The sequence below is a fragment of the Hordeum vulgare genome, chromosome 7H (assembly GCF_904849725.1).
Source record: "Hordeum vulgare subsp. vulgare chromosome 7H, MorexV3_pseudomolecules_assembly, whole genome shotgun sequence".
NCBI classification, from domain to species: domain Eukaryota; kingdom Viridiplantae; phylum Streptophyta; class Magnoliopsida; order Poales; family Poaceae; genus Hordeum; species Hordeum vulgare.
In genome coordinates this window covers 183,894,704-183,910,835 of record NC_058524.1, presented here as the reverse complement: position 1 = coordinate 183,910,835, position 16,132 = coordinate 183,894,704, and the positions used below count along the sequence as shown (strand labels likewise).

The 16,132-nt window shown below is 42.5% G+C and overlaps 1 protein-coding gene across 2 annotated transcripts; it reads right to left on the bottom strand.

The window, feature by feature from the left end:
• Positions 1-1,800: 1,800 nt before the first annotated feature.
• LOC123411864 (pentatricopeptide repeat-containing protein At3g22470, mitochondrial-like) lies at positions 1,801-5,916 on the bottom strand. 2 transcript variants are annotated; one of them, XM_045104821.1, is made up of 3 exons: positions 3,043-5,916; positions 2,923-2,966; positions 1,801-2,466 (listed from the first exon to the last, which is right to left on the bottom strand). In XM_045104821.1, exon 1 carries the CDS (start codon positions 5,861-5,863, stop codon positions 3,335-3,337), a length of 2,529 nt encoding a protein of 842 aa, XP_044960756.1. In that variant the 5' UTR covers positions 5,864-5,916; the 3' UTR covers positions 1,801-2,466; positions 2,923-2,966; positions 3,043-3,334. The 2 variants fall into 2 exon arrangements, with proteins under 2 accessions (XP_044960756.1, XP_044960757.1); XM_045104822.1 differs by lacking the exon at positions 2,923-2,966.
• Between the last annotated feature and the right edge of the window lie 10,216 nt (positions 5,917-16,132).

Genomic DNA, 16,132 nt, shown 5'->3' with positions numbered 1-16,132 from the left:
CCCCAAGCCTGTAACAACCATGACTTCCAGGTCATTTTTATTTTCTTTACATATGCTCTCTAGTGAACACAACACAAAACAAAGGTGCTGACTGAATAAGTGAAAAAGTTCCATGGCTCTTTAGATTGTATAACAGAGCAACAAGGATCCATGAGTTGCAAATAACCAAAAAAAATTAACAAAATGTAAATAAAACAAGCTTCAGTTGAAATATTGGCAATTTGCTATCAAGAAAACGAGAGCTATAAACCATTTCCAGATTGCAAATAAATACATATTTGCTAAAACCAATAGCAGGTTGCTCATAGATAAATCGCACTTCATACATGCAGACCAAGGTAAGCATAAAATCCTTGAAATGGTATCTATACAGGGTGACTGTCATAGCATGCAGACTGCCAGATTGAGATTGAAGACTGTCTGATAACTACTTGAAATTACATGACTATGCATAGTTAGGAAGCTCATTCTCTTTTCAGACATCAATTAAGGTTGTACATAAAGATAGTTTAACATTTAACATACAATCTTGCAAATGTGGCAACTGGAGATGAAATAGATGTTTCCTTGTATATTACAGGAGACGCATGTCAACCTGAATTGAACCTTCAATTTGAAACTTAAGTTTTCAAGGTGCAGCAGGTGCAGTAAAGGATTTGTTCCTTCCATATCAAGTTCTACACCCTAGGCAGTAGCACACCAAGATCCTAAATATATATCAAACCATGGCAAATAGCATAAAATAGCACAAGGGCCTAATCACCACATGGGCCAAATTCATCAACAAGATTGTGGGGGGCAGAAAACCACCACCACAGATAACATGACCACATAACCAAACCCTATGATGGCTCGATAGTCAGCCACGACTCAATGGCTGGATAATCTCCGGGCATAAGGGAGAGAGGGAGGAGACCAGGAACTCACCAGCACCAAGGAAGAGGCGACCACCGCCATCATGAGGCCGTCATCTCCCTGCACTGCAGAAGCTGAAGTGCCTGAGGAGGTAGTCCACAGGAACCCATTGTTGCTGAACTCACCAAGAAAGACAAAACCGACCAAAATTCCTATAGGCACCAGCAGCACGTAGGCATTGGCCTACTATCAAGGGGAGCAACTAATCAAATCAAAAATCTCAAAGAATGCCATTGTGGGATAAGGTTGGGTTTACATGCCTATAACAAAGAAAGAAATATCATTTGGAAAGATACTGTTGTTTTTACCATTCTCTGCAGCAGGCTATAATTAACATAGTGTGCTCTTACAAAAACCTGTTGTTTACCAAGTGTTGTTCACAAGCCAAGATGTCCACTGTTCATGTGTCAAAATATCCACAGCTTATAAATTGCTAATCCATGAGATATGTGGATCCAAAGTACAGACATGGATAAAACAAACACGCTTCTAAACAGAAGCAAAAAAAAAACTCGTTAAGATTACTCTTACAAACTAGATTCACGTGTTCACAAATACAGTGGAGATGTCAATTACAGTGAATAATCAGAAGACACGGATAATAGATTTAATGAACATCTATATAAAATACATGAAGTGTTCTTAGCAGCAGAACAAACACGGCTCTACATGCTCAAGCACACACTAATCAATCAAAATTATCCAAAGGCATGTGAGAAAAATAACTCTAACCTAAGGAAAAGATAATTTGTAGCTCTCTTAACTAACCACAGGTAGCATAATGCAAAAAGAATGATATATGTCATAGCTCAAACATATGTGAAGACAGAACAGTATCCTACATAATCATGCATATAGGCAGCACAACATAGTAGTCACAAAATCTTGCAAAGCACAAATATTGTGACATATTTCCTCGACAAAAAAGATCATCACAATAACAAGATAGTGGTTGCCAGAAGACCGCCACCACAGATCCAAACACCAAACCATCCGCTGGGTGACCGGCTCTATACTCGGCCACGGTCTGACAGCTGGACCATCACACACGGCAAAACATAATTAATTAGTGCTTGTACTGTACACATGCAATCCTCCTCAGAAACCTACAACTAAAAACAAACACAGCCATTAATAGCTTAATTAAGAGTCTTAAATTAACTTTGGACTTTGAGTGCAGATTTATACTGTTTGAGGGTTTGGGTAATGTGATGGTATTTTTGCATCACAGATGTCTAGGCTACTGAACTATGTGTGTTAAACAAAGCATGGCATATGCTTCTTGTTTGATGATTGCTACTGTAGTTGCTGCATGCATTTTGAACTTTACACCTGTTGTTTTCAAAATGGATCATGCATCTATCTTTCTGCAAAATCCAAGTTATGGTAGTGTCACTTCCAAATTTCAGCTTATCATACAGCTTTCTGAGAACATCCAAGTTATTCTTGAACTGGAGGCAGATGAAGCAGATCATGAGGAGTATCTCCATTGCTCCGCAGCATGGCTCGGGTGGTAGATGGACACAGGCAGCTTGATGAACCCGAAATGACCTTGATCCAAAGATGAAAAGACAAACTTGTCAGGAAAACGTGAAGATACAATCATTCTGAATCAGAATCTTGGATCAAAGATTGCAGAGCAAACATAGACTGAGGAACACAATCTATCTCTCAGTGAAGTGCTGCAAAACTGATTTTACAAAGAATGTCTCTGACAGTGTACAATACTAAACTGAGCATCCAGCTATGGCCATATCATATATTTTTGTATCCAACATTGTATATTTGCATCACAGACCGTGACCACAGCCCAACACACTAGAAATTGCAATGGCTTCATGACCATGGGCACACAGAGTATGAGAGAATAGAGCACCACTATTCTAAATAATAATGCAGTAGCATCTGTGTCACAAAGAACAAAGCACACAGTAAAACTATGATGCCAACATGGAGACACATAATAAGATCAAGGTTGAGGCAGGGCGCTGTGATCCAATTACTTACACCTTGTCGAAGAGGTAGGCCTTGCCATGCTTGCAGCGGAACATCTGGCGAGGAAACAGGATGAATAAAAATGGAGAAGGGGTGTAGATGGAGATGGGAGACATAGGAGGAGACCGAGACCTTGGACACAATGTGCTGGGCATAGGCAAGGTCGGAGTCGAAGTGCTTGCAGCAGTAGATGGTGCCCTTTGGCGACAGGACCCCATCGACCACACACCCTGACCGATTAGTCCCGTCGTCTTCTTCCTCCTCCTCTCGTTTGTCTGGCCAGCTAATTGATGTCTGCTTGCTTGCCTCCTCCAGGCTGGCGACCATTGTGTCATCTCAATGCCGACGTCCCTCATTGACACCAAAAACTTTGATCGTGTGGCTCATGTTGTCAAGTAGCTCATGTGATTATGAACTTTGGTTATTACCCAGTGTCTAAAACTTCGATTGTATCGCTGCCAGCAGGATCAATAACTGGCACATGTCTAAACTTTGGGGATCTATTATTGCTCATAGTGTTGTACGTTATGAGCATTAAGAACTCGAGAAACATACACTTGTCAATATCAGCAACTCTACCCTGGAGGTCATCCTCCATCTCCTTGGAAGCCCAGTCAAGTATATTCATTGTTGTGTCATCAAAAGCAACAGAACCTTCTCTGAGCTTCTCCGCCCACACAAGGGCTCGCCTTCCAAGGCCTTGCTTACAGAAATGAGAAAAGAAAACATTAAGTGTGATGGTGTTGGGTTGAAAAGCCATCTTAATCAGTTTACCGGTGAGAATCATAGCTCGATCAAGGACATCACTGCAAATGCCATCCATCAGTGTGTTGTATGTAACTGAATTAGGTGTGAAACCAATAGCAACAAGTTCATCCAGCATTCTCGCTGCTCGATTCATCGAATGGTTGTTGCAGAGGCTATGAATCCAAATATTATATGTGAAAATATCTGGATCACAGCCATCTGCAAGCATCTTGTTCATGAAAATCATGGCACCATTCATATCCTTGGCCCGGCAATATGCATTAATAATTGTATTGTACGTCACTACATCAGGAGTTAAGCCACTACTGAGCATGTCCAAGAAACGGTTATTCACGATATCCAACCTTCCTTCTCTGCAAAAACCATCAATCAAAATGTTGCTTGTGAAAACATCAGGAACAAGACCACTCTGCCTCATCTTCTGCTCTAGTTTCAGTGCTTCGGTCACATGGCCAACCCTACAAAACGCAGATATCAGAGAGTTGTAAGTAATATTGTTCGGAACAAGACCTCTTCTTTCCATCTCCACAAATGCCCGATAAGCCTCATTTACATGATCAAATCTGCAAAGGCCACTGATATATGCTGAGAAAGCGATAAAATCAGGCTGCACACCAACTTTCAACATATCATCCCAGCATTTCAAGGCACCTTCTACATTACCAGACCTGAAGCATGAATCCATGTAAACTGTAAATGAGGTACCAACAGAATATCCCTTACTAATCATATGTTCTAGCAAAAGCTGTGCATCATCTAGTCTTCCTTGATTGCATAGACCCAGTATCAAGTAATTGAAAGTGGAGGATAAGGGTGCAAGGCCTATCTCTTTCATGAGTTTATATAACTCGAGAGCTTCTTCTTCAAATCCCTCCTTGCTATATGCAGCAATCAAAGCATTAAATCCTGCAACACTCACTGGAGCACCCTGCTCGATTGCACAACACACAAGCTGCCGGGCATCATCCAATCGTCCATCCCAACAAAGCCGACAGATCATCATATCTATATTGTCTGCTGATACCTGTGAACCAAACATTTCATACAGCTCCTGCTGCTCATGTGCCAAGTGCACGGCCTTCCCAAACTTGTATGCTCCAGCAGAAAGAATGTTGAAAGTGCAGCAATCTGGCAGCAATCCCCTCTCCTTCATCTCTCTGTAGGCGGCATCAGCCTCGTCCATCTGCCCGGTCTTTGCATACCCATCGATTAAAACATTGAAGGTGATTGTATTTGCTTCGACCCCCACCGCCACCATCTCATCGAACAGCCTCCTTGCCTCCACCATATTCCCAACACGACACCATACATTCACCAAAATGTTATACGTCACAACAGTAGGCTCGCACCCTGACTTGTGCATTTTTTCAAACAGCTCAAAAGCATTCCCTGCCTGCCCAAATACACAATGTCCCTTGATGAGGATGTTATAGCTGCACGCGTCAGGGATAACATGGAACCTCCACATGACACCAAGCAATCCCGCAGCTACAGGGACTAGTCCCCTGTGGCATAACCCTAGGATCATGGCGTTGAAGATGGCGACGCTCGGCCGTGGCCCCATCGCGGTCATTTCCACGAACACCTTCCACGCGGCCTGGACATTGCCCTCGCGGAACAGCAGGCGCAGCAGCGTCGCGATCGCCGAGAGGCTGGGCGTTTTCCGGGCGCTGCGGATGCGTGCGAGGACGACGAGCGCCTCAGCCGGCATGCCGGCGGCCAGAAAGGCGTGGAGCGCGAGGCGGAGGGCGGCGTATGGAGCGCCGCCTGGGGAGGCGCACCAGGCGAGGAGATGCGGCGAGGCGGCCGGTAGGAGGGCGGCGAGGAGGAGGGATGCGAAGGGGCGCAGTGCCGGGGACAAGAAGGCGAGGCGGGAGGCGGCGGCGAAGCGGGCATGGAGCGGGGGGGTCTGGGAGGTGAGGGTGCGGAGAGCCAGGTGGCATTGCAGGGAGGACTTGAGGATGCGCGCGAGGTCGAGGAAGGAGTCGCGGCGGAGGGAGGTTGGGAGGGAGAGGTGCCGGGGAGAGCCGGAGGGAAGGAACTGCGCCGCGGGGTCGTAGAAGGAGCAGAGATGGGAGGAAAAGGTGCTGCTGGTGGTCGTGGTGGAGAGTTGGTGGTAGGAGGATAAGGAGAAGAAGGAATGCCGTCGCCGGGATGGTTTCGCCGCCGCGACGAGGTGGCGCATCGGGCGCCGGCGGCGGAGGAGAGTGTGAGAGGGAAAACTGAGGGCAGGCGGCAATGGCTTCCGCGCACTTGAGGTATACTGGTTGACTATGAATATGATGCCAACTCACTCACTGTGTACCATTGGATTCAAGATGGAGCGAGCAGATCGAAGCGAGTGGCCTTGCCGTGCGTCGCTTCAAGGCTTTTGTTGTTTCCAAACAAAATGCAATTTTGTTTTGGTGTAGGTTGGCACATCATGGCTTTCCTAGAAACATAGAGCACGACATAACTTCAAAACTAAATGTTACAATCTGAACTACCAAAATGTCTTACATTTATAAATAGATAGTGTGCAAGATATGTGTCTACAATGGCAAAATTTTGTGTTTTGACCCTTTTGGCTATGTTTAGCCGAATCTGATCTTGGATGGAAAAAAAATCGTGATTTGACCCTTTTTTTTACCGTCATGGAGCTTGGCGGTAGGGTTAGACAGCCTACCACGAGAGTTGTCGGCGGTAGCTGACTAATCCTTGTCAGCAGCCAACTCACGGTTGTCGTGAGCTCCGCTCACCCTTATAGCTACAGGGTTCGGTGGTAAGCTGTGAAATCCTACCGTCGCAGGGTATGCCGATAGGATCTGGACACTTATAAGGCCAGGGCACCGGTTCGCCCTCCTCATCTCCTCCCCACCCCGCCGCAAGAATGGCAGTTCTTACCCTCTCTCATTCCCTTCACTCTCCCTCTCTGATCTCTTTCATTCCTTCACCATTTTTTGCGAATCGAGATGGCCCCGAAACGAGAAAAGTAAGCTTCTCCGATCCCTCCAATTAGTTTTAGTAAAATAGCATCCAATTTGATGCATTATTTGCTTCAAATCCACCCTATTTTTTTAACTTGTTTAAACAAAATCCTAGGTTTGTTTTAGCTTTATTCTAGATGTTCTATGAGGTTGAATATGAAGTTGTAGTTACCTGTTGGAGAGATTGTATGTATTTTCATGATGAACTACATGATGAACCCTAGTTCATGTAAAAAAAATGTTGATATGATGCATATTGAAGGAATGAACTTCTAGGTTTGTTTTGATGTGATGCATGTTTGTGATATGAATCAACCATATGCACATAGTGGATGTTGGAGAATTATTGCTTAAGTTATTTAATATATTTTTGGCAAATTAAAGAAATGAATGAATAATGTTAAAAAGTCTTATGCAAAATGAATGAATGAATCATACTTATGAATCATGTTTACAAGTGTCAGTCGATCACGGATTGGGGAGAGAAGCATGACAAATATGTGTGGGAATGGAACGAGTGGAAAACTCGCAAATATGTGGAGAGGAAAGTGCTTGACTGGGAGGACTACGAGGATCACATGCGATGGTACGACAATGGCTTGAAGCATTGTCTGTGCCTAGGGCCTAGTTGAGGACAACAGATGTCGAATCGCTATATGATGACGACTCCGAGAATGAAGCCTACCATGACAGCATTAGGGAGTTAGAAGGCGGATTTAGGGAGTATGCACCCGTCATGAAGAGAGCGGTAAGTTGTGTTCATTTGTTTCAAACCGGCGGTTGGATGGAATCTACTTTAGTGGGTGTGACTCATTTATTCTTTTTAAATCTACTTTTGCAGGCTTCGAAGCTGAACAAAAGCATTTTTGATGGCTCGGGTGCGCTAAGTTCTATCCCCCATACCTAAGATTCTTATAACAAGTTGAGGGGAACGATAAAGGTAACATCGAGCCTCGTAGACTTACTTTATTTCTTATTATTATGTTCATTCTTATGTTCTTGTTTATTTGTTCTTTTTCATTTGTAATCATAAACTTGATCCATATTGTGTTCTTGTTTCATTCTTATTGCAGAAGTTTGTGAAGCATTATCGCAAGTTGGTGGGCCTGCTTGGGTGTGCTACCTCTATTTATACTCATGCTCGTGTAGACCCGATGCGTACCCTCGCTTCATTGAGCCATGTAGCCTCGTCGTCTAGGTTGGTTGAGGAGGACGGGGAGGAGGACGACGAGGAAGAAGATGAAGAGGAAGAAGATGATGAGGAGCGTGCAGAAGAAATACATGAGGAAGAAGAGGAACAAAGTGATGAGGAGAAGAAGTATGACGATAATGACGGACCTACACAACTTAGACAACCCAGGACAAGAAGAGGGGGAAGCAGCCGAAGAAGGATTGTGCAAGTCCATCCCCATTTCAGAAACTGCGTCCTCGCCCCCGCAAGAAGAAGGCTAATAAGACTCGTTCAAAAAAACAACGGGGACCGTACCTCCAAGAGGGGAAGGAGCAAGTGAAGTTGCTACCTTTGAACGACCCTCTTAGTGAAAATATGTATGTTAGCTCCACGAAACTATTTGGTATTGATACGTCTCAAACATATCTACTTTTCCAAACACTTTTACTATTGTTTTGGACTCTAATTTTGCATGGTTTGAATGAAACTAACCAGGAGTGATGTTGTTCTCAACAGAACTGCCATGGTGTTATTTGTGTGTAGAAAATAAAAGTTGTCGGGATTGGACAAAACTTTTTGTGGATTTTTTTGGAAAATATGAATATTTATGGAGCGAAGACCCACTAGAGGGGGCCCACCTATTGGTCATAAGACAATGGGGCGCGCCCACCCCCGTGGGCACGCCGTGAAGGCTTGGGGCCACCTCGTGGCTCCTCCACCCTATTCTCGGTCCTATAAATTCGCAATTACACAGAGAAAAATAGGAGAGAAGTTTTCATCATGTTTTAGGAGACAGAGCCACCGTCACCTCATGTTCTTCCTCGGGAGGGCTGATCTCGAGTCTGTTTGGGGCTCCGGAGAGAGGGATTCACAGTTGTCATCATCACCAACCCTTCTCCATCAACAATTCCATGATGCTCACCACCGGGAGTGTGTAATTCCTTTGTAGGCTTACTAGACAATGATGAGATTGGATGAGATTGATCATGTAATCGAGATATTTTGATAGGGCTTGATCCCTAGCATCCACTATGTTTTGAGATTGATGTTGCTATGACTTTGGTATGCTTAATGCTTGTCACTAGGGCCCGAGTGCCATGATTTCAGATCTAAGCCTATTATATTTTCTCTGAATATGAAAGTGTTTAGGTCCTATCTTGCAAGTTTTATGCACCTATTATGTGTCTTGATCTGCATCCCCCAAGGTGACAATAATTGGGATTCTTTCCGGTGATTGTTGTAGTTTGGGGAGTTCATGTATTCACCATGTGTTAATGTTTTGTTCCGGTTCTCTATTAAAAGGAGGCCTTAATATCCCTTAGTTTCCTTATGGACCCCGCTGCCACGGGAGGTTAGGACAAAAGATGTCATGCAAGTTCTCATCGCAAGCACATATGACTATATACAGAATACATGCCTACATTACATTGATGAATTGGAGCTAGTTATGCGTCGCTATAGTGTGTAACTATTACATGATTGACGTCATGTGAATCATTATCCATCACCGGCCCACGTGCCTACGCTTTTCATACACTGAATCTTGCTAAGTTATTATTGTTATTGCTACTATTACAACCACTACAAAACTGATGTTGTTACCGTTACTACTACTATTTTGTCGTGCTGCTAAAATCCTTGTTGCACAGAGATATCCTAGGTGTGGTTGAATTGACAACTCAGCTGCTAAGACCAATAAATTTTCTTTGGCTCCCCTTGTGTCGAATTAATAAATCAGGGTGTAATACTACCCGTGAAGACCGTTGCGATCCCATATACTTATGGGGTATGAAGACATTTTTCTGGTGCCGCTGCTGGGGAGCATAGCTCTATTTGTTGTGTTCATTTGAGGATATCCGGTTCCACTATGAAGAACCTGAAAGATGCTAGAACTAAGATCATGCCCTGTAAGACGAAGGAAGGTAAGGAACTGTCATCTAGCTCTGCTTTTGATTCACCTACTATTTTGAATCAGCTTATGACACCACCGCTTGCTGCTCGTTCTGATATGTTGCAATTACTTGATGATGCTACCTCTGAAATTCATGAAACTTATGATGATTCTACTGCTATGCTTGATAAAAATAAATCTCTACCACTTGGTAAATTGCTTGATGCTCATATTGCTAGATCCTTAGAAACTGGAAATGTTGAAACTGAAGAATCCTACGAATCACCTATTATGCCTAGCTCTCCTAATAAATATGAATTGTGTGATGTGCCTAAGGGTTATGTTCTGGATTGGGAGATAGATAAATATTTTCTTGCTTGTAATGATAGGGGTGATTTGAAGAAACTGCTATGCAAAAACAAAAATCTATGATGGAGAAAGTGAAACATGATCCTAAATTTGCTACTTCTCCTATATGTGTTACTGATAAGTATTATGAATTCTCTATTGATCCTGAGTTATTCACTATTATAGAATCTAATCCTTTCCATGTCTATGAAACTAAAACTATTGTGGCATACCTCACTAAGTTAAATGACATTCCACCTTGTTTGCTCATGAGGAAAAGATACATTATTACTATATCCTTGTGTGTTTTCTTTTTTTGCTAAAAGGCGGTGCTAAGAAGTGGTTCATCACTCTTGCTATTGGTTGTGTACGTAGCCCCCAGGATATGATATTACTTCACTGGAAAAAAATCCTGCTCACAAAAAACAAGCCTTATAGGAAATATTTAACTTTGTGCAAATGGAAGAATATAATCTCCCTCAAGCTTGGGGGAGGCTTCTCCAACTACTTAGAGCTTTGCATGGTCACCCTCTTGAGAAAAATGAAATACTTGATATCTTTTATAATGGAATTACCGATGCTTCTAGGTACTACCTAGATAGTTGTGCTCGTTGTGTTTTCACGGAATGAACCGTTGGACAAGCTGAGGAACCATTGAATAATAAATTGCAAAATGCTGATAATTGGACACTTCTTGAACCATCATTTAAACCTATTCAAAATTAGAGAGGTATTCTATTCCTCGGTCCTGAAGATATTCAAGAAGTGTAAGTGCATCTAGTGCCCTTAGTGATTTTGGTGGTTTGAAGACTTATAGGTTAAGACACTAATGTGTTTGTTAGTGTACACAGGCTCTATAAGTCGCTGAGGAGTTTGAGTTATACGACGAATATCGACCCCTAAAAATGTATTTCTTCGGCTAAAAAGACTTTGGTCTTACCTTGAAGACTTTGATCGCGAAGAAATTGTGATGAAATTGATATTCCTCATGAAGATATTGAAGATGAGGAATTCGATGTGTCCTGAAGAAAAATTGTGTGAAGACTTTGAAGCGTGAAGATTTACTCTTTCTGTTTCATTTTCTTTACTCTTGAGTCATAGAAACACTATACTGTTAAAGGGGGTCGAAGTAATACTACGGAATGAATTTCCTCATGATGCTCAATCCAAGCCTAAACCTACCAAAGACTCAAAGTGAGGAATATGAGAGACATGAGGACTTTCACAGTTGAAAGTTCCGACCATTTCCGCGACAGGCGCCACCTCACTGATCTTATCCACCCAACGGTCACATTATTTAAGGGCATTTATGTCAAATCATGTCGGGATGCTCCCAGGCTATAAATAGCCGCCCCCCACAACCACTAGCTCCTTGGCTGCTCCAAGAGAAACGAACACTTGTCATTTTGAGCAACCCAAATTCATTAGAGTCTTCGAGAGAAAATCATCAAGTGGGGAAATACCCCAAACACCAAATCCCAAACCAAAAACCAAGTGATTGAGCATCAGTGAAGAATGTGTTCCTGTGTGGAACTGAAGCCTTTTACCTCTGAGGATTGTGCATCCTCCAGACGGTTAGGCATCATGGTCTAGAGCATCTAGCACTCAATTGTGGATCACCGGGTGACCGAGTTTGTGAGGGTTTGGAAGTCTACCCTGAAGACTTACCACGAGTGTTCGGAGAGGACTGTGTGTCCTTAGCTCAAGGAGAATACGGTAGGGACTGTGTGTCCCGGGACTGTGTGTCCTTTGGTTTCAATACCAAGCCGCTCCAAACCAGACGTACAACTGTCACAGCAGTTGTAACTGGGTCATCAACAATTGTCTTCATCGTGATACGGGTTCAATTTCTTCAACTCTTTCATTTCCTCAAATTGTATGTTGAAGACATTGATATGCGCTGTTGAAGAATTTGTTTGAAGACTTTATTTGAATTTCCTCAACCTCAAATTCTTCACTTAAGATAATCTTCACCTGCTTACTCTATACTTGTGAACTGTGCAAACCGATTCTCATAATCTTCAACAAGTAATCTACTATTGAAGTTTTTGCACACCTGATCATGTACTACTTCCGCTGCACTTAATTCATCATTGAGGACTTTCCTCACAAGGAATTTCATCAGCGATGAAATTCTAAAAATCGCCTATTCACCCCTCCCTCTAGTCGATATAAAGCACTTTCAATTGGTATTAGAGCGAGGTACTCCCTTGTTCTGTGTGATTTGTTTAACCACCTGGAGTTTTAGTTATGTCGACTGCAGGTATGGTCAAGGTTACTGCAGGATATCCTACCTTCGAAGAAAGGACTTTCCCTACTGGAAGACCAAGATGCAGATGTATCTTCAGGCTATTGACAATGATCTCTGGTATATTGTGGAACATGGAATTCCCTCCATCACTGGTACTATCTCTGTCGCTGATGTGAAGAAATTCAAGCAACTTGACTCACAAGCGAAGAATATCATCTATGGCCATATGAGCAAAGGTCAGTATGGCAGAGTTAGTGTTTTGGGCACAAGTAAGCTTATCTGGGATGGGTTGTCCAAAGTCAATGAAGGAATCTCAACTCAGCGTGACTCTCATGTTGATGTTCTTCGCAATCTCTTCAATCGCTTCAAGAGGCTTTAAAATGAAAGTTGCCAAGATACATTTGATCGCCTCAATGACATCTCAAATGAACTGCAAGCACTGGGATCTCGGGACATCAGTGACCATGAAGTTGTGAAGAAACTGCTAAGATCTCTTGATCCATCATTTGATACACTGGTTCTAATGATTCAAGAAAGAGGAGACTATAAGATGCTTGATCCTGCTGATATACTTGAAAGACTCAATACTCATGAATTCCAACAGGAAGAAAAGAGAGATCTGTATGGACCAAGCTACTCAATACCTCGTGCCCTGACAGCTAAAGCAATTTCCTCATCTGAAGAAGAAGACTCAGATTGCATCATTGGTGACCCTGAAAAACTTGGACAGGAGCTTGCAATGCTCGTGAGGAAATTCCAGAAGTTTACAAAGCATGGCCAGTTTGGTAAATCTTCAAGAAGAGATATGAGGAAATCAGAATCTTCATCTGAGGACTACAAGAAAAGAACCTGTCACAAATGTAAGAAATCTAGTCACTACATAGCTGACTGTCCTCGCTAGGTGAAAGAATCAAAGAAGAAGTACACGGATGAAAGTTCTGATGACTCAAAGAAATCTTCAAAATCCTCATCCTCAAAGTCCTCATCGCACAAGAAGACCAGTTTCAGAAATGCTCAGGCACTCATTGGCAAGGAAATGGATTCAGAGGAAGAATCTGAGGAATGTGATGAAGATGAAGGTTCTGAAGAAGATTCAGAGTCTGATGTGGCAAGTCTTGCACTGGCTACCACATTCGTCAACAAGTCAATCTTCAACCTTGAAGAAAATGACAGCGCTATCTACACTGATGAATATGCTGATGACTTCGCTCCAACCTATTGCTTCACGACAAAAGGTTCAAAGGTACCGAATGATATTTCCTCCTCTGACTCAAGTGACTGTGAACCTGATGATTATAAAAAACCCAGTTACGGTAAACTTGCCAGCATTGCAACTAAGCAACAAAGTGCCATTGTAAAGCTTCAAAAACTGCTAGACAGAAGCGATGATTTGTTGAATGATGAAATGAATCACACTCAAGTCCTCACTAAAGATGTGAAAAGTCTTCAGTCTAGATTTGATAGTCTTCAAGATCGTTATGGCACACTCTTGGCTGATCATGAGAAACTTTCCTATGAATTTCTTCAAAGGAAACTTGATCTTGAGAAGTTGAAGAAGTCTCATGATGATCTTCGAGTGGAAAATGATTTATTGCCTGCTCAACAGATCAGTGCCGCTCAGGTTGGATTCACTTCACCATGTCTCAAATGCATCGATCGTGAAACTGCCAATTCTTCAACAGAATCATCAAATGCTTCTATCGCTACAAATTCTTCCACTCTTCATGTGGTATCAAATTCTTCACTTGAGGAAACGACAAATGCTACTGACGAAAATGCAGGGTTGAAGGAATTGTATGTGACAGACATATACAAAAGTCTCAAAGGGCATCAAACCCTTTGTGATGTGCTCAAAAAGCAGATTTTGAACAGGAACCCGGGGAAAGAAGGAATTGCCTTCGAGAGGAAATTGAATGTTGATGGATCATATTGGAAAAAACCTAAGCAGTACCCCAAAACCTCATGGGTTGCTGCTAAAGGTCCTCCCATCGATACATCCACTCTTACAGACTTTGCATGTGAATTATCTTATTCCTCAGATGAGTCATTTGACTCCAACTATAAACTGTTCAAAAATCAATCTGGTGAAGTATTTGCTCGATATGTTGGAACTAACTGTAGGAACGGACCACCCCTGAGGAAAATCTGGGTCCCCAAAAGTTGCTTGGAAAATCTTCAGGTGAATGTTCTCCTGACACCACCTATGAAGAACCTGAAACCCAGATCAAATTCCTCAGGTGGACCAAAGTCTTCAAGAGGATCAAAATCCTCAAATGGTCAATACCATGCTCATACTCGCGCTAATGCTTCTGATATGCAGGGAAATTACAAGGGATATGAATATGAGCATTATTCCTCAAATCATTATGTTCATAAATCCTCAAAGAACTTCTCTGCCTATTCATTTGAGTACTCTAATCCCCCTACTGTGAAAAGAAGTGCATTAGCTTCAATGCCTCCTTTCGCATATGGTGCTCGCACGATGATGAACTCTTTGCCACCCCTTGAGATGTGGGTGGTGAAGAAATTGAACTAATCACTTATGCTGGTGAGGTCTCCAGATGAAAGTCATCATCTGGAAAATTTGCTGGAGACCTTAAGAAAATGATTGATTGGACGCAAGCTAAAATTGATGAAATGATAACATTTCACATGTCCTCGAATTTACTGTTTATGATGAAATTCCTATCTGACGAAATTGATATCATATTCTTCAAGTCTGAAGCATATGAGATGGTAAGTTGTACTAATTCATCTGTAGGATGACAAACCCAAGAATACAGAGTGGGTTCTTGACAGTGGTTGCACAAATCACATGACTGGTGATAGAAGCTTGTTGATGAACATGCCACTGACTCCATCGTCACTGAAGCAAATCACTTATGCTGATAAAGGTAAAAGTAAGGTATTAGGACTTGGCAAAGTAGCTATCTCCAAGGACAGACACATGGACAAAGTCATGCTTGTTGAATCCCTTGGGTTTTAACCTCATGTCAGTCTCAATGCTTTGTGATCTTGATATGGTGGTTATCTTTGGAAAATTCAGATGTGTAGTCATCATGGAATCTGACAAATCCAAAGTCTTCGAAGGCTTTAGGAGAGGGGATTTGTACATTGTTGATTTTTCCACAGGTCTTCAACCAGCCACATGCTTACTAGCAAAAACCTCAGAAGGCCGGCTATGGCATCGACGTCCGGGTCATGCAGGCATGAGGAATTTGCACACACTGGCAAAGAAGAAGCATGTCATTGGCATCGAATCAGTCAAATTCCTCAAGGAACACCTCTGCGGTGCTTGTGAGTCTGAAAAAATGACCAGATCCAAACACCCCTCGAAGACTATCATGACTACTACTCGCCCGTTTGAATTGCTTCACATGGATCTGTTTGGACCTACTCATTATGCCACTCTAACCAATGCAACATATTTATATGGCTTTGTCATCGTTGATGACTATTCTCGCTATACTTGGGTACATATCATTCTGTATAAAACCGAAGTGCAGGAAGTCTTCAAACGATTTTCCTCAAGGGCCTCGACGAACTTCGGTGTCAAGATCAAGCACATCAGGAGTGACAATGGGACAGAATTCAAAAACACTGGTCTTGATGATTATCTTGATGAACTTGGTATTACTCACGAATTATCTGCTCCTTATACTCCTCAACAAAATGGCGTCGTTGAACGCAAGAACATAACTCTGGTTGAAATGGCACAGACTATGCTTGAAGAATATCAGAATCCTCGTCGTTTCTGGCCTGAAGCAATCAACACTGCTTGCCACATCATCAACAGGGTATATCTTCACAAATTCCTCAAGAAAACC